This window comes from Leiobunum rupestre, chromosome 2 (assembly GCF_980474605.1).
Source record: "Leiobunum rupestre chromosome 2, qqLeiRupe1.1.hap1, whole genome shotgun sequence".
Lineage (NCBI taxonomy): Eukaryota > Metazoa > Arthropoda > Arachnida > Opiliones > Sclerosomatidae > Leiobunum > Leiobunum rupestre.
The window spans coordinates 2,349,618-2,370,557 of NC_143385.1; the positions used below are offsets into that span (position 1 = coordinate 2,349,618).

Genomic DNA, 20,940 nt, shown 5'->3' on the forward strand with positions numbered 1-20,940 from the left:
GCGTAAGGCATAATTATACAAGTTCGCAAACCAAAATATACCTCTCCTCGGAAGAGTTTCTAGTTTTCAGTGAAGCGTTACATTTATCCGTGGTTCTGTGGTAAAACGCTCACCTGTTCGGCAGGAGGGCTCGGGTTCGAATCCCGCCCGATACTAACGCAAATTGAAAATAATTAATGATACACCCAATGACAAAAATAAAATTCCAAGAAACTGCGAACGCAGTGATTACACTTTGCCCCGAAAATGCGCAGCCCAGAAAGACAGACAAACAGACACGGTGATTGTAAAATATGAGAGAGCATAAGCGGCAGATATCCCAAATGTTTAATATGGCCGCCTCGCTTTCCAGCACAGTGCTTTACCCTAGTTCACCCTTAATTCCGACGTTTGCAGATACGATTCCGAGATATGTGTACTGAGTTGCGAAGGTTATCGGTACTCTATGCCAAATTAGCCAAAGGTATATTAGCCTGATTATCAGGCTAAAATAGCTATCCCTTTCGGAGTGCTATTAAGGCCCAATAATCCGGCTAAAATAGTCCATTGGCCTGTTATTCGGGCTCCGTTGTGCTCAGGCCAAAATTTCCGAGATTCAGCCGTGCACTATTTTGGCCCGATTTTTGGGTCACAAATGTTTCAGGAAATAATAGTAGTTGCCGCTTGGGCTACACTATTTGATATTCGGGCGTCTGATTGATTTGGCTAAAAAAGTATGCGATATACTGACAACTACTTTGGCCTCATTTTAGTACCTTTAGTCCACTCAGACCAAAATAGCGGTGGCCGCGTTGGTTACACTATTTTGACTCGATTTTCAGCCTATTGTTTATAAACAAGTCTCAACTACTTTATACTGTTTTCTACAATTGATGAATTTTTAAATATACAGGGTGTTTTGTTTGCGCGAAAAAGTGATTTTCGGGGCAAAGGGTAATCACCGCGTACGCAGTTTCTTGGTTCACTGCGTAAGCAGTCGAATAACCGTTTTAGCAGATTAAAGGTTGGCCAAAACCACCGTGTGACGGTAAGCGTTAACGGATAAATTTGCGATTGCGTTGTGTTTGGTTGTTGCTTTTCGTTAACGCTCACCGTCGCGGCAGTTTTAATTCAGTTTGAGTGGATATTTTTTTGTAATGTTTATGTGTTGGGTGGGAATGTTGAGTTTGTGTTATGACGATTGTGTTTGTTGTGTTTCTGTTTTGTATGTACGCTCGTTTTTTCTCCAAACTTCTTCTTATTCTTGACTTTCGGGACGGAGAGAGTGCTGAGTGTTATGGCAACCTCTCAACATCCAATGGCAGGGTTTCCACCAATTGTTCACGATATTCATCTTAGTGTCAATTGTAAGGTGTTGCGCTTCTTGATTTTCTATTTTCTATTGCTTGGTTTTGAATTAATTTATTACTCGACTGCGTAATAATATTTTTCTATGAGCTATTTTGATCCTGAAGTCCGATTGATTGGGATATTATTATAAATTTTTCTATTCGTTATTTTTTCTCTGAAGCCTGATAATTTGGGATATTATTAAATATTTTTCTATTCGTTATTTTTGCTCTTAGCCTGATCGATTGGGTTGTTATTATATATTTTTCTATTAATTATTTTTGCTCTGCTCTGGTCTGATTGATTGGGTTGTTATTATATATTTTTCTATTGGTCGTTTTGGCTAAAAAGTTTGGTCGATTGGGTTTTGTTATTTTAATTTTTTGATTGTGTTGAGCTTTTGGCCGGTATTGTTGGCTTTTAATTATCATTTTTTTCGTGTGAAGTGGTTTAAAGAAGGTTTTTTGTGTTGTTATTTCGTAAGCGAGAAAAATACAAATACCCTATGTAGATATTTCTTTCATTAAAATTTGCTTCGTATTACATTTAACTGATAAACTTGTTCTGTAAATAGGGTTAAATTCAATTGTGCGTTGTTCTAGTTCGTCTAACTCACCGTTGTAACTACTTAATTTATAATATTCTGAATAAATTAAACTCGGTTGTTCCGTCTTAATTATTTTAATTATAATTAAATTGTATACCGTGCGGAATTGAACCGGGATTAAGTTTTTAGTAAATAACTCTGAATTGCGGATATATCTTTAAGGGTTATCTCGAGAGATTAATACCACTAGGGACAATTCTTCCGAGGAGAGGTATATTTTGGCTTGCCAACTTGTTTTGAAAACAAAGAGACATTTTATTTACCTATTTAGAAACAAAATTTATAAGTACGTTTCGAAAATACCACCTTCGGCTGCGATGCAGGCTTGGGCGCGAACAATCATATTGTCGAAGGGGGCTTGAATAATTTCCGGTTTCCAACCAATCCAAACATTCAAGAGCCAAAATTGAAATTGCATTAAACACCAGATTAACAAATTTTTGACTTTCATAAAGTTACACTACTCTCCCAATGGAATTAAAAAGTTATTTTAGCTTGCCCAACTTGTCACTTTTTCAAGTCGTATTTTGTCAGTGAAAAATACGTCTATTTTTTTCGGGCCAACGCTCTACAATTTTCTCATTAACAATTTTCTTATAGCCTAGCGGTTAAAATTTAAATTTTTAAAAAACGTGAAACTATTTTTCGATTTAGATGCAATTTTAGGAGAAAGTGTCCCCCGGCACGTATAATGTACAGTACAAATTTCAACTTCCTAGAAAACCTGGTTTTTGAAATAATCACTTTTTCGCCCCAAAAAAAAAACACCCTGTATAGGGAGATAATTATTTTCTCCGTATTGCGCCTTGTGCGCCCCACAACGATAAAAAATGTCACAAAAAAGGCAATTTTTTTCAGGAATAATTATCAAATAGAAAAACGTTTCTCACCTGTATATAAAAAACGTTGTAAAGGTACCTACCGTCGTTCTAATTTATCTTTTAATACTAGGGACTGGTTTAATCTATAGGAAAGGCGGAGGAGTTGCTAAACTTTCACCCATATTTTTGAATCCCCGACGAAGCCTTTGAAATTTCGCTTATTTCAATATTAAAATTTTCGTTAAAAAATCCCAAAAATGTTACTCAAATTCTTGTATAAACCTAATTTTAACAGACCTATTACTTCAACAAAATTTTATATTACAACAATATTTAAATTGAAGTTCAAATTACCGTTTTTGGCTAAAACACGTCTCGGCGGCTAGGAACGTACATTGAAGCACCGACTGGAACTAATTTTTTGGTTCGTAAAACGCCGTTGTTAAGTATATGTATTAAAAGCATGCTTCGTTGCATTCGACGCGAGTTGTATTTACTCTATTACATCTGCGAAGCGACGAGTCATCCTCAAAAAATACGGCACGCTAGTAGCATACATGTAGACGGAATTGCAACGAGGTGTACGTGCTCTTTGATATACGTCTACATCCGCGTAAAACTGTGTTTTCGCTTGAACGATGTAAAACTAAATGATCCGAACAGTATTTTTAACCACATATACGCGAATTATAACGGTTTGTTTGATATTGCGAAGCCTTAACGCACGGCAGTGTTTATTTCAAATCAAATCTAAGTAGAAGCTTATAATAAATCTAGTTCGAAGTGTCTCACTATCAGGCTTGTTACGGAAGTTTTGGTTTTAATTTCCCTGACATTTTAAGGCGTAATTTTAACCGATTTATTAAAGCGAAATTTCATTATTTTTCATATTGTATTTTTCTTAATTATAATCATAAAATTTTGTTCTAGGTAAAGTTCCTGTTTTCTATTTTTTCTTAAACCAAATGCCCTGATTATCGACCCTTTGTCAATTTCCCTGAGATAGAGCTCGGCGAAACGGATAAATTAACCGCAAAAATTTTGATTAACCATAAAAATTACGATTAAATGTTTATTCGTGGATATTATTATTATTATTTCGGATAATTTGTGGATAATTGTGTGTTATGGATAAAAATAAATAAAGTGATTAATTCTTATCCAAACGCCGAGCTCTACCCTGAGATTTCCAGGTATCCTTCTTTTCAATAAACTTGTCTGACAGTATTAACCAACCCTTTCCTTAAAGGAACATTCAAGAGAGGGAAAGGGGTCGCGTATGGAAAATTTTGACGGGTGAAGAAACGGGGGTGAAGAAACGGGGGTGAAGAAGCGGGGGTGAAGAAACGGGGGTGAAGAAACGGGGGTGAAGAAACGGGGGTGAAGAAACGGGGGTGAAGAAACGGGGGTGAAGAAACGGGGGTGAAGAAACGGGGGTGAAGAAACGGGGGTGAAGAAACGGGGGTGAAGAAACGGGGGTGAAGAAACGGGGGTGAAGAAACGGGGGTGAAGAAACGGGGGTGAAGAAACGGGGGTGAAGAAACGGGGGTGAAGAAACGGGGGTGAAGAAACGGGGGTGAAGAAACGGGGGTGAAGAAACGGGGGTGAAGAAACGGGGGTGAAGAAACGGGGGTGAAGAAACGGGGGTGAAGAAACGGGGGTGAAGAAACGGGGGTGAAGAAACGGGGGTGAAGAAACGGGGGGGAAGAAACGGGGGTGAAGAAACGGGGGTGAAGAAACGGGGGTGAAGAAGCGGGGGTGAAGAAACGGGGGTGAAGAAACGGGGGTGAAGAAACGGGGGTGAAGAAACGGGGGTGAAGAAACGGGGGTGAAGAAACGGGGGTGAAGAAACGGGGGTGAAGAAACGGGGGTGAAGAAACGGGGGTGAAGAAACGGGGGTGAAGAAACGGGGGTGAAGAAACGGGGGTGAAGAAGCGGGGGTGAAGAAACGGGGGTGAAGAAACGGGGGTGAAGAAACGGGGGTGAAGAAACGGGGGTGAAGAAACGGGGGTGAAGAAACGGGGGTGAAGAAACGGGGGTGAAGAAACGGGGGTGAAGAAACGGGGGTGAAGAAGCGGGGGTGAAGAAACGGGGGTGAAGAAACGGGGGTGAAGAAACGGGGGTGAAGAAACGGGGGTGAAGAAACGGGGGTGAAGAAGCGGGGGTGAAGAAACGGGGGTGAAGAAACGGGGGTGAAGAAACGGGGGTGAAGAAACGGGGGTGAAGAAACGGGGGTGAAGAAACGGGGGTGAAGAAGCGGGGGTGAAGAAACGGGGGTGAAGAAACGGGGGTGAAGAAACGGGGGTGAAGAAACGGGGGTGAAGAAACGGGGGTGAAGAAACGGGGGTGAAGAAACGGGGGTGAAGAAGCGGGGGTGAAGAAACGGGGGTGAAGAAACGGGGGTGAAGAAACGGGGGTGAAGAAACGGGGGTGAAGAAACGGGGGTGAAGAAGCGGGGGTGAAGAAACGGGGGTGAAGAAACGGGGGTGAAGAAACGGGGGTGAAGAAGCGGGGGTGAAGAAACGGGGGTGAAGAAACGGGGGTGAAGAAACGGGGGTGAAGAAACGGGGGGGAAGAAACGGGGGGGAAGAAACGGGGGTGAAGAAACGGGGGTGAAGAAACGGGGGTGAAGAAACGGGGGTGAAGAAACGGGGGTGAAGAAACGGGGGTGAAGAAACGGGGGTGAAGAAACGGGGGTGAAGAAACGGGGGTGAAGAAACGGGGGTGAAGAAACGGGGGTGAAGAAACGGGGGTGAAGAAGCGGGGGTGAAGAAACGGGGGTGAAGAAACGGGGGTGAAGAAACGGGGGTGAAGAAACGGGGGTGAAGAAACGGGGGTGAAGAAACGGGGGTGAAGAAACGGGGGTGAAGAAACGGGGGTGAAGAAGCGGGGGTGAAGAAACGGGGGTGAAGAAACGGGGGTGAAGAAACGGGGGTGAAGAAGCGGGGGTGAAGAAACGGGGGTGAAGAAACGGGGGTGAAGAAACGGGGGTGAAGAAACGGGGGTGAAGAAACGGGGGTGAAGAAACGGGGGTGAAGAAACGGGGGTGAAGAAACGGGGGTGAAGAAACGGGGGTGAAGAAACGGGGGTGAAGAAACGGGGGTGAAGAAACGGGGGTGAAGAAACGGGGGTGAAGAAACGGGGGTGAAGAAGCGGGGGTGAAGAAACGGGGGTGAAGAAACGGGGGTGAAGAAACGGGGGTGAAGAAACGGGGGTGAAGAAACGGGGGTGAAGAAACGGGGGTGAAGAAACGGGGGTGAAGAAGCGGGGGTGAAGAAACGGGGGTGAAGAAACGGGGGTGAAGAAACGGGGGTGAAGAAACGGGGGTGAAGAAACGGGGGTGAAGAAGCGGGGGTGAAGAAACGGGGGTGAAGAAACGGGGGTGAAGAAACGGGGGTGAAGAAGCGGGGGTGAAGAAACGGGGGTGAAGAAACGGGGGTGAAGAAACGGGGGTGAAGAAACGGGGGTGAAGAAACGGGGGGGGAAGAAACGGGGGTGAAGAAACGGGGGTGAAGAAACGGGGGTGAAGAAACGGGGGTGAAGAAACGGGGGTGAAGAAACGGGGGTGAAGAAACGGGGGTGAAGAAACGGGGGTGAAGAAACGGGGGTGAAGAAACGGGGGTGAAGAAACGGGGGTGAAGAAACGGGGGTGAAGAAACGGGGGTGAAGAAACGGGGGTGAAGAAGCGGGGGTGAAGAAACGGGGGTGAAGAAACGGGGGTGAAGAAACGGGGGTGAAGAAACGGGGGTGAAGAAACGGGGGTGAAGAAACGGGGGTGAAGAAACGGGGGTGAAGAAACGGGGGTGAAGAAGCGGGGGTGAAGAAACGGGGGTGAAGAAACGGGGGTGAAGAAACGGGGGTGAAGAAGCGGGGGTGAAGAAACGGGGGTGAAGAAACGGGGGTGAAGAAACGGGGGTGAAGAAACGGGGGTGAAGAAACGGGGGTGAAGAAACGGGGGTGAAGAAACGGGGGTGAAGAAACGGGGGTGAAGAAACGGGGGTGAAGAAACGGGGGTGAAGAAACGGGGGTGAAGAAACGGGGGTGAAGAAACGGGGGTGAAGAAACGGGGGTGAAGAAACGGGGGTGAAGAAACGGGGGTGAAGAAACGGGGGTGAAGAAGCGGGGGTGAAGAAACGGGGGTGAAGAAACGGGGGTGAAGAAACGGGGGTGAAGAAACGGGGGTGAAGAAACGGGGGGGAAGAAACGGGGGGGAAGAAACGGGGGTGAAGAAACGGGGGTGAAGAAACGGGGGTGAAGAAACGGGGGTGAAGAAACGGGGGTGAAGAAACGGGGGTGAAGAAGCGGGGGTGAAGAAACGGGGGTGAAGAAACGGGGGTGAAGAAACGGGGGTGAAGAAACGGGGGTATACCTCCTGGCTAAAAAGTGGGCTGGCGAAATGGTTAGCACTCTCGCGTCGCAGCAAGAAGAGCCGGGTTCGATCCCGGCTTGTCGCATTGGGTGAAAACTCGGAACAACTCCTTCTGCGTTGAGTTTGCAAGTTCTCTTCGCACTGGTTTAAAGGTTTCCCTCCGAGCTTTTCGGTATCCCCTTCCTTAAAAACCAGATGATGTTCCCGAAAGGGAAAGCGAAACTAGTCGTACGTTTTTAAAATTTAAAAAATCAAAACTGTTATATACAAAAGTGGAATTCCTTTCTTAATTTACCTATATGTTTAAGTGCCTTTATAACTTTTTCCTTTCATAATTAACGGTAATAGTTAGCGTAGGGAGCTGTTCCGTCGCGTGGCATGAAGGGCCTGGGACCACCCTCCTGCGCATTGTAACCCGGCCATCAAATTAATGGCTTGAAAAGTCGCTTGATGATTTAGGCCTAAGGTGGTGCCTTGGGTATTACCTTAACTGATTATTATTATTATTAATTAAAAATAATATTACAGATTTGATTTCTCATAAGGAATTGATGGGGTATACGCGAAACCACTTACTAATAATCATATCATATTTAACAATTACAAAAAAAGTAATACCACCGCCGTGTACCCTACGATATAGCAATATGTATTAATATCATCAAAATTGCGCCATATAATTAGGGGTGAACCGATATGGGTACAGCCGATATATCGGAAATATAACTTAAATTCTCAATGTTTCTCGAAAAGTGGTGGTTTATTTTAAATAAAATTGTATTGTATCATCCCAGACCCCCTGCAATGGCTACGTTCTTGCATGGGCCAAGTAATGATAAATCCAGGACATGACTTTTCTCCAAAACGGGTACAGCCGTGCTAACACGCGACTACTATCGCCACCTATCGGAATAATGTTTCTATTGCGGAAATACGCCATTTTCGGAACAACATTTTAAAAACCACGTGACTGGAAGGTCTATGGCTGGAGAGATAGTAATATTTTAAACACCGATAGATGGCGCCCATTAAACCGGAAATTACCGCTTGAATTAGTCCCCAATTTTGTTTTCATACACTTTTACTCCCCCCTCTAAAATGGCTGCTTGTTATTTCTAGTAGATGTCGGATTTAGTACGCGCGAAGGTACGGCAGTCATGTCCTGGATTTATCATTATTTGGCCTATGGTTACCAGTTTTATCAGAAGTTATGTTAACATGGTGCTTATAGGGTATTAGTGCCAGTTACGCTAGCTTTAATTAAAATGTAAAATAAATGTGGAATTAGCGCCTGTTACTGTCCTAGCTAATTTCTGTTATTTTCTTCCGAGTACACAGACACGGTGCTGGCATGCTGCTACTCATTTACTCTGCTAAATATCGGCAGTTCTGAATATGGTCATTAAGTCAAGCATATTCAAAACATTTACAATATTTTTCGTTGCTGTTGAGTTTACTTTTAATCATAATAGGCGAAATTATAAAGTTATTTTGGTCTTGCCCAACTTTTTAAAATGGGAAATAAAAACCACGTGGATGAGTTCGATTCTCTACGTGCATTTTCGCACGCGTCCTGAAAGATAAAATGTGCACGCGACGAAACTAACACAATCACCGCATTTTATAGAAAGACCTATTCACGAGCCAACGAAGTTAATTGGTCACGTGAGTCCCTTTTTTCACTACTCATCGACTTTATAGTTTCGCCTATTCTTCCATAGTTAAGAATATTGATTCAACTTCAGCCGTTGTGGATTTCGATAACTGATTAATTTTCTCAGCTAAATTTTCTCAGCTAAATATCGAATTTTTCGATATCTGTTTAGAGGAGGCACGCATTTGAAGACCAGGGTCCCTAGTATTTATTTGCTTAAAAATATACAAAATTTCTAAAATTAGAAAAAGGCTTCTCCACAAAAACCGATTTAAAAATCAATAGTTGTGTGATTTATAAAAACAATTAAGAAATTTGAAATATTTTTACCGCAGTAACGTAATTTTACCACCTAATTGAAAGTAATAAACATTTGAGAAAATAGATCAGCTTCTCCGCGATAAAATACCCGCGCTTTTAGTCAGATAAGCATTGAATCGGGAATTGGCAAGGGGCTCTGCTTAGAAAAATTTATCTTTTATGAAGCTATATAAACGATAAGCAACCAGCTCCGATGAATAATCTGACCGAAGGGTTGACTAGTTTAAAATTGTTAATTTTTAAACGTTTAGTTAAGTTTTGATATTTATTTCCAAAGGCGTGAAATCGTCCATGTTCAAGTAGGACAATGTGGTAACCAAATTGGGACGATGGTACGAAAATTCTTGTTCTTGCTGTGGTTTCGTTACACCGGCCAACTCAATGGTTTTATGGCATCGTATCCCATGGTAGTAGGGTTTTCGTGTTTATAACGGATGATATTTATTATTGAAAGGCCTGTATACTTTAATTTTATTTTAAATAAATTTCGGGGTGTTGGGCTAAATATTCATATTTCATTTTCAATTTGAAAGATGGTTTGTCCGAAACGTATTTATACTATGGTTTACTGTCTTAAATGGCCTAAATTGTGTAACGATTTAAACCATTTCTGGTTGAAAAATTCATAAAATTTTCGTACTTTTTCGTTTAAATTTATATTAACAGCTAACAAAGTATAAATTCCACCATTTAATTACTTTAAAATCCGCGGGTAACTATATTAAAAAATCTTGATAAAATACGCGAAAAAGTAGATTAGTCCATAATTAAAAGGGATAATATAGCTAAATCCTAAACAAATTTGAAGAAATTAAAAAAACTTACTAATAACTCGTACCAATAGGTCTTCGAGCAAACAAAAAGACGCGAATCTCGGATCAAATAGATCTTCGAGTAATAAACTACATAAAAAAACTAAATAAAATAGCCAGCAATTCCAACGGTAGATCGGTTTCGTTCTATTTGGAACTCATCAGTACCGTGCGGGAAATCTGGCTGGCGACTGTCAAATCTAAAGGAGAAATTAAGCCTAAACATTAAAAATTTCAAAACGCGTTGCATATAGCAACGGAAAGCCGAAAAGGGGGGAGTGTGGTGGAGAATAGTATATACGATAAGTTAAGTTAGAAGAAACCACCTATGGACTATGAGAAGGATGATAAAATACGCGAAAAAGTAGATAAGTCCATAATTAAAAGGGATAATATAGCTAAATCCTAAACAAATTTGAAGAAATTAAAAAAACTTACTAATAACTCGTACCAATAAAAAATCTTGAGTTTGTTTAACCCCTGAACCCAAGTCTGTTATATTTTTGTATTTCGTATTGATATTAGGGTCTAACGACCGGATAAAGACTTAGTTGCATTAACCTGGAATATTCTGTTTTTTCACTTCAACTATCCCAAGATAACATTACGGTTATCAAGAATCATATAAAATTTGGATTATAAACGGTGGACGAGTTAGTCTCGTTAATTTATTTGCGCGGGTGTGTCGAATTTCTCCTATCTGTAGATCCCTTCTACAGTATCGACCCGATTTTCCTTAATTTTCGCCCCGAAATTGGAAACTGCGTTTGAAATAGTAATAATTAAATCAACAAGTGCCACTTAGTGCTCAATTTTTGCACCAGAGGGACTCTTATAAAATTATTTGGTTGAGAGATAAACTAAAAGAATTTATAAGCACAGAGAGAGGGCAAAGGTTTATATTGATTTCAGTAATATACTTCGTAGTTTTAATAGGTGTTTCTATAAAATAAATCAATAAAAAAATTAAATGTATAAAATGTTTTTCCCCGCGTCACCAGCTTAAGCTTTTTAGTGCTTTATTGGCACGCGCGTTTCGCACGTGGACCTCAAATACCAAAATCTTTATCGACTCGAGCGCACGCTCTCTATCTTCAATAACTTTAGCTAGTGACGTAGAAAAAACATTTACACGTGACCTCCCGTATTTTAAAGAAACACCTATATTTTAGAGACTGTACAAAGTCGTATGTAGCGCGTATGATTGGTCTAAAGTGTAATTAAAAAAATTAACCCAGAGGGCGACAATATTTTCGTTATATTTTCTAGTTTTGGGAGATGATATCTGATGAATCACTCCCGATGGACTGTTCACAAATTTGCAACGCGAAAAGAACCAATGTCTAATCTTTCTGTTGTTAGCAAACAGTTATTTAACTGACATCAGTTTAATACCGATTCTAAATGTCGAAAATATCAAGAATGTTTTTCGTAATATGTATAAATCAGAGGTGGGCAAATATTGTGAGCGAATTCTGAAATGAACGCTCAGACCTTTTCAATTTGAGTGATCAAGTAAGCTAGTGCTCAATACTGGCGATGCTATTTTCTCTCTCTTAAACTGAACCAGCTCAGGCCGAGTGCCGTGAAATTATCTCAGTCACTGATCGTTCACGGTGCGTTGAGCGAAATCAGTTGATCGACACGCTAGCCTGCTCAATTTGAAGCGCCACGTCCTCCAGCGGCGGGATAATACGTTCACTAGAAAGCGCTGACGGCGGGCTGAGTGAGATCGCGCCGAGAGAAGCGCTAGTTTTTTAACATAGAATTTCTAAACGCACTGAGCGACGGGATAGTTATTTTTCCGCAATTCGCTCACAGCGCGGTGGGAAAATATATACAAATAATATTTTACTGTCTATTTTTTTATTCAATGCACTTTTTTATGAAATAATTTATAAGAAATGAAACTTTTTTCTCACAGCGCTTTGGGCGAATTCCGGGAAACAGTCTACCCCGTCGTTCAGTGGGATGAGAAATTCCAATGTTAAAAAACTAGCGCTTCTCTCGGCGCGATCTCACTCAACCCGCCGTCAGCGCTTTCTAGTGAACGAATTATCCCGCCGCTAGGGGAAGCGGCGCTTAAAATTGAGCAGGCTAGCGACTCGATCGGCAGATCTCGCTCACCGCGCCGTTAAAAATCACTGACTGAGCGAAATAATCGGCGATCACCCTGAGCTGGCTCAATTTCTCTTTCTCGCTTAACAAGACCAACCGACCTTCGTATTTGCAGTGCTCACTCATTCGAGAAGCTTTTCAAAAATGAACGCTCACAATGTTTGCCCACCTCTTGTATAAATAAATTCTTGAGAACCCTTAAGTTCTAAAAATAAAATTTCTAAAACTCAGGAAAGTAAATTTATGTTTATATAATCTAAACATGGTGTTTCTAACAAATTATTAGTGGCATAATTCTGCGTTGTACACAAGTATTTGCATAGTTACTTTCATTTTTGGGTAAAATTTAGGATTACTACGCTTCTTACTTGAAAACAAAACGTGTACCCCGCAATATTCCAATGGTTTTTTAATTGTAAAATAACTAGAAACCCTATCTTCATCGCAAACCTTACCATTTATTCTAAATACGAACTTTAACTGTTTCTTAATAAATTTAAAGCCGGATAGTACGTTCCTCGGGCAATTCTGGGGGACCTTGAACCAGGACCTCTGAATTCAGTTCGTTCGAGACGTTTCGGGCAGCTCTTCAGGCCGGACAGTTTCATATTCATTTGGAATTTTTAAACGTAGCTCGTGCTAATTAACTAGCTAGCCCTGAAACTCAATGCCGGTCACTACATAGAGGATGTTAAGCTGGTCGACAGCGTGGTGGACGTCGTCCGAAAATAATCCGAAACCGCAAACTGTCTTCATAGCGTCCAACTGACCCCTTCACTAACGAGGAGACTACCCGAAGTGATAATCACCGATTTTGTTGAAACTAGGTGGGTATGTAGACCTTATGGTAAAATGAAATTTCACCAAGGGAAAAGTTGCAATGGACATTAGTTTTTTCATGGCAACCGAAAATGTTTTTGACAACACAGTACGTATATTTTTTCATTCAAAATAGCATGGGAATCTGAGCGCTTCTAAACTCAAAAAAATAGATCAAAATTGACAAAGGAAATTAATTTTATGATATTTTGGTCAATTTGATCAAAATTGATCAGAATCGGTAAAAATGGAGAAAAGCGAAATATAGAAATAAAAAGTTGTATTTACCAACCAATTGCCAATTCGACGGTAATAAATGAATTTCATCAAAATTAATAAAATAGAATTTAGTTGTTTGAATTTGATTATTATTATTATTATTATTTAGAAGTGCTCAGATTCCCATGTCATTTTCAATGGGAAAATATAAATACAGTGTTGTCAAAAACATTTTCGGTTGCCATGGAAAAATTAATGCCCATTGCAACTTTTCCCTTGGTGAAATTCTTTGTTACCATAAGGTCTACCTACCCACCTAGTTTCAACCAAATCTCGTCAGTGGTGGAACTAGATCTGGAATGGGAACGCTGCTTGGGTTCCAAATTAGAGAAGAGTTTCCCGACAGGATCATGGCTATTTTCCCCGTCGTCCCTTCTCCAAAAGTGGGCTTCACTGCATTTGAATGTAGAAATAAGTAAATGTTGATACGGTTGAAGGTATCTGACATGGTGGTGGAACCGTACAAAGCGACGCTGTCAGTCCATCAGTTGGTGGAAAACACGGACGAAACATTTACCATCGACAACGAAGCTTTGTACGACATTGGTTTGGGAACTCGGAAACTATTAAGTTCAACCTACGGAGACCTTACCATTTGGAGTCCTCTACATTGTTACTAATCTGTTTGAGTTTTCCTGTTCAACTCAACACCGATCTGCGCAAACTGGCTGTTAACATGGTCCCTTTTCCTTGACTTCATTGTATTTTATGCCAGGATTTGCTCCCTTAACAGCGATAGGAAGTCAACAGAACAGATCCTTATCTGTCTCCGTGTTGACTCAGCAGGAATGTAACATGTTTTCGTTACAAATCCTAAGATATTCAATTTAAAATGTGTAATAGCAGTGTGTAACTGGAGTCTTAAGGGTCTTTACCGCTGTTACTTACCGATTTTAATCGCATTTTATGGTCATAATTTTCTTTTGTCCAGTTGCTTTGGTAAATTTACTATTCTTATCAGAGTGACGTAAGTGAAAAAATCTTTATTGTACAGTAACGATTTCGGAAACTTATTGCTTTACCTATGGCCATAAAGATTATACAAGGTGTTTCAAAAGGTTATGCAAAAATTGTAAGGAATTGTAGGGGGTGGGTTGAAGTATGCCTGTTTTGCCCCATGCTCCTACGATGAGTTAAAAGAGCGCCAGAGGGCTTCAAAGTGTGGCCTAGTAGCCCCTTGAAGTAGGCTGCAACAAACACAAACAAAAGCAGCAGGGAAATGCAATTGCAGGGGTATGATAAATTTGCCAATACATTGTAATTGAGATAAATAACAAAAACAAATAAGTAAAGAAGAAATGTGCAATGAGTTTAAATAAAACAGAAGAACAAAGTAGGAAAATGTGTATTTTGTACAAGTTACAATAAATGTTCGAAGTTTCTTCCTTCATCTCTTACACAAAGATGACAGCGTCGAAGGAGGGAATCACGTGCTTGTGAAATACTCTCGGTGTGTTCCGAATCTGTTCGGTAGCGGTTTGGAAACTTGCCACCAAATCAATATCAGAATCTTATGGCGTGGCGTATACCAGATCCTTCATCCATCCCCACAAGAAAAAGTCCAGCGGAGTTAGGTCGGGTGATCTCGAAGGCCATAAGACTGGACCTCCTCTCCCTTTTCATCTGCGTTCCGTTCTTCCGCCAAGGCATAGTGAGCAGGAACCTCTTCGTGCTGCAACCACATTCGTCGCTAGTGGAAGGTCGTCCAGAAGATAAGGCAAGACATTTTGCTAGAAAACCAGGTACGACGCCACAGTGAATCCAACTATTCCAGCCCACATGTTAATCGAAAATCGCTCCTGTAAACCACGTGTAAACGTGGCATGCGGGTTTTCGAGCGCCGACTCGTGCTGGTTGTGGGTGTTGAATGGTCCTTCCTTTCCGAAAGTAGCTTCGTCAGTGAGAAGGACGCTTTTAGGAAACAAGACATCTTATTCTGAACGCTCCAAGAACCACCGTGTGAAGTCCACTCGCAATGGCCAATCCCCCGGAATTCACGCTTGTACTCTTTGTAAAAACATTAGCTGGAGACCTATCTTGTAAGGGCTATATTATACACTTCCGATATTATTTACACCTGCTATCTCAATTTAGGTAGACAAGTCAATTTCAAAACAATTTGCATTTTGCATGAGCACGGGTAGGGCCCACACAAAAGGATATTTGTTAATAACTTAACTTTTTCTAAGGTTTCCACTTACAATTGTTAGTACAACTGACTTTAATTTTAGAATATAATTTTTAGATTAAATTGGAAAATTGTGTACTGTAAATATAATTACTAACTTATTTTAATTTCTGGTAGCAAAGTTTAAGATAAAGGCTTTCTTCCATTGGGACACCGGAGAAGGCTGGACGCGATGGAGTTCACGGAAGAGGAGTCTAACATGGACTTTATTTTGGAGCACCAGCAGTACCAGGAAGCTGCCGTCGAGGACGAAGGTGATTTTGAAGAAGAATAATGCTTGGGCGATGGTCATGAAATAATCAACTAGATTTACATGTATTTATTATTTATATGTGTATAATAAAATAGTATTCTTCTTTTAAAATAAATGTTTCATGTATATATATATATATATATATATATTATACTATTAGAGTTCATTCGCTGGTATTAAGTTTAACGACGATACAGAAATTTTATTTTAAACCAATGATCCACCCGACCTGCAACTGCCAGATTGACGATTGAGCTAACACCCAATCTTTAAGTACCAATAACATTTTTTAAACCCAAATTTTACTTTTTCAAAACTATGTAGTTTGAAAGGACCATTACTAACTTAAGGTAGATATAACGATTGCTTTGAACGGACTATATAAATGGCACATTGATGTATATATTTTTTTTTAAAATAAATACTTATATATTTTTCTTTTAAAAGATATTGTTTTGGTACTGCAAAATTTGGGAATCTCTGTTTCAGCAGTAAAAATCAAGATCTTCAGGAAAGAGAGATCTCGATAATCAAAATTTTTTGATAATGCGAGGATGTTTTTTTATAAGAGACAAATATTTCAAAAATATTTCCAGTAAAGACATCGACCGAAAGAGGTACCCATCGGGGAAAAGTGAAAATGTTTAATTCGTTATTATACTGAAATTGTAAAACAACGTAACATTCATAAACCGAGCGATCTTGACCTTCAAAACAGTGGTCGGATTTTGGTGAAAAAGCAGCTCGGAGTCTCGCATTTTTGAGCAGAACAAATTTTGCTCCTCTCATCTCTCTTTCGTGAGCTGATAAATTTTGCTCCACTTTTTTTAGCCATTTTAGCTTCAATCTTTTCACTCTTTCGTGAGGATTGAGAATTGTGGTCCTCGCAGTTTCGTTTAGCGCTCTTTCAGTGGTGTAGTCCTAAAGTAAAAAGAACCGGAGCGCTACCTGGGTACAGCCAAATTCGATTATGCGCGAAATTGAAGTTGGCTGTACCGGCCCGACTACACCACTGCGCTCTTTGTAAAAGAGTTTTTACCGTTCCGTTTAGCTCAATAGTACAAAATGAGAGGACAAATGATTTTAAAAAGGCGAGTTTTTAAAATTTGAAATTGGGGCATATCTGTATTATTTTACTTTCGAAATAGTATTTGTTCAGCTATTAAAGTAAATTAGCTCTTGGTTTAGAAATGAGTTGTGAAAAAAACAATTATAGTTTTGAAAGTTCTATACAGGGTGTCCACTAAAAAAATTAACCAGGGCGAATATCTCAAAATCTGTTTTAGGTATGATTTTGAAATTTTCAAGTCGTATACAAGATGTAGGGGGAAACCTACTGCGTAAATGTCGATGACCTTGAACCACGTCTTCAAGGTCATCCAAAAACTAACTCGAAAACCGTAAGTGTTAGAAAGTTGGTTCCAATTAGAAAGGTGTTCCACGTAACGTTTGAAGTACAAATAGCTTTAACTTGATTGGATTTGACCAATAAGAAGCCGAGAAATGCTAGATGATAAACAAGAAGGTCGTTAAGTTGACAACGTGTCGAAAGCGAGGTTCGGGAGCTGATAACTCTAAAGATACACGTGTTAGAGTACTGCAATTTGCTACACATCCTCATCAGGATTGAGGGTCTTTAGTTTAAAAATTACAATGACCTTTAACCATGTCTTCACGGTCATCCAAAAACTAACGCGAGAACCGTAAGTGTTAGAAAGTTGGTTCCAAATAGAAAAGTGTTCGACGTCACATTGTAGGTCCAATTACCTTTAATTCGTACGAATGTTACCAATAGGAAGTCGATAGAGTGTTTTTCAAAATCACAAAGGTCTTTAAAATGAAAATTGAAAGAAAAGGCACATAACCAATTCGTGTTACATCAAAATTTGCTAGACAAACTCATTATGGTGGTCGTCATGACAACAACATTTAAAAAAAATTCAAATGTCATTTTATTTAACGCTAAGCTTAATATTCATTCGAAGTTTCTTTTTGTAACCACAAAGTTAATTTTTTCTTTAGAAATAATAAAGTTATGTATACAATTCGAGAAAAAGGCGAAATGGTTCGGTTATTTTATGAAAATGGGAGAAATGCTAGCTTATAGCAGCGGCTATTTTTCGGCAGGGTCATCCTCGATTAACACTTAGGCACAATACGATTTTGCGAGTTGTCAATCGATTTCGATTAACAGGCGATGTTAATGGTTAATACAAGGAGATAATCGTGAAAACAACCTTGACGTAGATATCTTAGCTTATTTCAACGCTAATCCGCGCTGCAGCACACGCGGATTAGACCTACAATGTGACGTGGGACACTTTTCAAATTGGAACCAACTTTCTAACACTTACGGTTCTCGCGTTAGTTTTTGGATGACCTTGAAGACATGGTTCAAGGTCATTGAAATTGTTAAACTCTAGACCCTCAATCCTGATGAGGATAAGTAGCAAATTTCAGTTCACTAACACGAGTATCTTTAGAGTTATAAGCTCCCGAACCTCGCTTTCGACACGTTATCAACTTAACGAACTTCTTGTTTTTCATCTAGCATTTCTCGGCTTCCTATTGGTCAAATATGATCCGGTTTAAGTTATTTGTACTTAAAAAGTCACGTGGAACACTTTTTTAATTGAAACCAACTTTCTACCACTTACGGTTCTCGAGCTAGTTTTTGGATGACCTTGAAGACATGGTTCAAGGCCATCGACATTTTCACAGTAGGTTTCCCCTTACATCTTGTATACGACTTGAAAATTTCAAAATCGTACCTTAAACAGAATTTGAGATATTCGCCCTGGTTCATGGACACCCTGTATGTATACGGATCTGTTTAACAGTTTGATAATGTTTTCTAATTCAGTTTGTCAATAGTTCTTTAACTTAATACCAACTTGTATGGGTGGGGTGGGTCTGAAATATTTACCCCACCTTTAATTATCTTAGAAAACAACTAATTAGTAATTATAAGAAAAAATAACAAGTTAATTATTTTTCAAATTTAATGATTTCCTCTGTTTCGCTGCCATCGTATGCATTTCCTTTTTCTCTTTTTCCTCGATAAATATCTCTAATAATTGAGCTATTATCCGCCGAAATACATTATTAGTCTACGAAACAGCATCCGTTTTCGACTGATTAAGAAAGTTCTTAAAGTCAATATATATATATATTTATCAAACCAAGTGGATTCGTTAATCGCTCCAGAATGAAGCCGGCGGTACTCATCTTGCTTGTCTTCGTGGCCGTTGTATTAGTGACTGTGGGTGAGTTTTTAGAATACTACTATTTAAAATAGTATTTACTATTAATAACAATATTGTAAAACTTAAGTTCTATCAAACATTACTTTGTTATAGTATAGTATTATTTAAAAAAAATTAATAGTTAAGTATTTAAAATTATTTTGCTTAAAATGGACATGGAGCCTTGTAAAAACCCTTGATCAGAGTCCAAACATTTATGCAAATTGCTGGCGTAGAGAAACGTCAAAAACGCTATTGTTTTAGTCGAGTTAGGCATTTAAGCGCAGATATAAGCTCAGAATGTCAGTAAATAAGGAATCTGTACTCAAATTATAAAGAAAGATATGGAAAAGATATTCCAATGTTAAATTTAAATAAATAAATAATCCGCTAGGCTAATACCCAAGGCACCACCTTAGGCCTAAGTCATCATGCGACTTTTGAAGCCCTTAATTCAGGTGGCCGGGTTACAATGCGTAGGAGGGTGGTGGCAAGCCCTGCATGCCATGAGATCGAACCAACAGCTCCCTACACTAACTATTACCGTTAACCTAGACAAGTTTTTATGGAAGGGGATAATAGATAATAAAATAGTTGTGGCCAATTCTTGGGACCTAAGTAAGTGAAAGCTATTCAGCTGCCATGTCTGGGAAATATATGTCCTTGGAAAATCAGATTACTTTTGGTTACGAAATTGAGGCGACATTAAGTGAGATAAAATTTGACCAACTTGGGGCTATTTTTGGAGAAATATCACCGCTCGAAATAAAGCCCCTGCGTAAAATGACCAATTCCTTTAGTGTTCCATGAACCGTAAACAGAAAGAAAACAGAAAAGTGCCTTCAGTATTTCACATAATTAAAATATTTATCGGGGACTCCAGGGTTTACAATGGCTCCTCAATTTTTTTGCAGCGTATTTAAGGGCAAATTAGGCTAATTTAAATAGCTGCAACACTAATAAAATTGACTATACTATTTGATTTGGGATTTTGTGTATAGAATCGAAAAGTATAGCGAAAAGAAATGCCTCCGAGAAAAAAAGAGATGCTTTAGTGAAACGTTTGGCCAACCCTTTGCGAATAATACAAAAAAGAAATGCGGCACCGTTAGCTTGGATGAAACGCAGTGCCAAACCATTGCCTAAAATGCTCAAAAGAAACGCCGCACCGTTAGCTTGGATGAAACGCAGTGCCAAACCATTGCCTAAAATGCTCAAAAGAAACGCCGCACCGTTAGCTTGGATGAAACGCAGTGCCAAACCATTGCCCGAAATGTTCAAAAGAAACGCTGCACCGTTAGCTTGGATGAAACGCAGTGCCAAACCATTGCCCAAAATTCTCAAACGAAACGCCGCACCGTTAGCTTGGATGAAACGCAGTGCCAAACCATTGCCCAAAATACTGAAGAGGAACGCTGCACCGTTAGCTTTTATGAAACGCAGTGCCAAACCGTTGCCCAAAATGCTCAAACGAAACGCCGCACCGTTAGCTTGGATGAAACGCAGTGCCAAACCATTGCCCAAAATACTGAAGAGGAACGCTGCACCGTTAGCTTTTATGAAACGCAGTGCCAAACCATTGCCCAAAATGCTGAAGAGGAACGCCGCACCGTTAGCTTGGATGAAACGCAGCGCCAAACCATTGCCCAAAATGCTCAAAAGAAACGCCGCACCGTTATCTTGGATGAAACGCAGTGCCAAACCATTGCCCAAAATGCTGAAGAGGAACGCTGCACCGTTGGCATGGATGGAACGCAGTGCCAACACACTTGCTATGAAACGTAACGCCGACCAAATTCCTTTTTAGATATAGAAAAAAAAATATTTTTTTATAAAAGGCTTTGACTTCTTTACCAAAAAAATAAATATATATTGCTGTGCAAAAAACATTTCATTTCTTTATTTTACAAGAGGGTTACACCTTTACTTTAAAAGGGAACCACGTTTTAATTAACTTAAAATCATATGAAGTAATTTACCTACTTGAATTAATATCTAGCTCCTCGTTAGTTGTTAAAGTTTTATAAAATTTGTATGACAAACAACAAAAAATTTGGAAGTAGGTAAAAAAATTCCATTCAGAATTTTTGAAGTTGGTTAAAACATTTTCCATTTAGAATTTTTG

The 20,940-nt window shown here is 39.8% G+C and overlaps 1 protein-coding gene and 1 pseudogene across 1 annotated transcript; both read left to right on the top strand.

The window, feature by feature from the left end:
• The first annotated feature begins 13,428 nt into the window (after positions 1 to 13,428).
• Positions 13,429 to 15,591, top strand: LOC149954668 (tubulin beta chain pseudogene; annotated as a pseudogene).
• Positions 15,592 to 18,757: 3,166 nt separating this feature from the next.
• Positions 18,758 to 20,690, top strand: LOC149954669 (uncharacterized). The gene is made up of 2 exons (XM_090164538.1): positions 18,758 to 18,836; positions 19,817 to 20,690. Exons 1-2 carry the CDS (start codon positions 18,779 to 18,781, stop codon positions 20,620 to 20,622), a joined length of 864 nt encoding a protein of 287 aa, XP_090020664.1. The 5' UTR covers positions 18,758 to 18,778; the 3' UTR covers positions 20,623 to 20,690.
• The last annotated feature ends 250 nt before the right edge of the window (positions 20,691 to 20,940 follow it).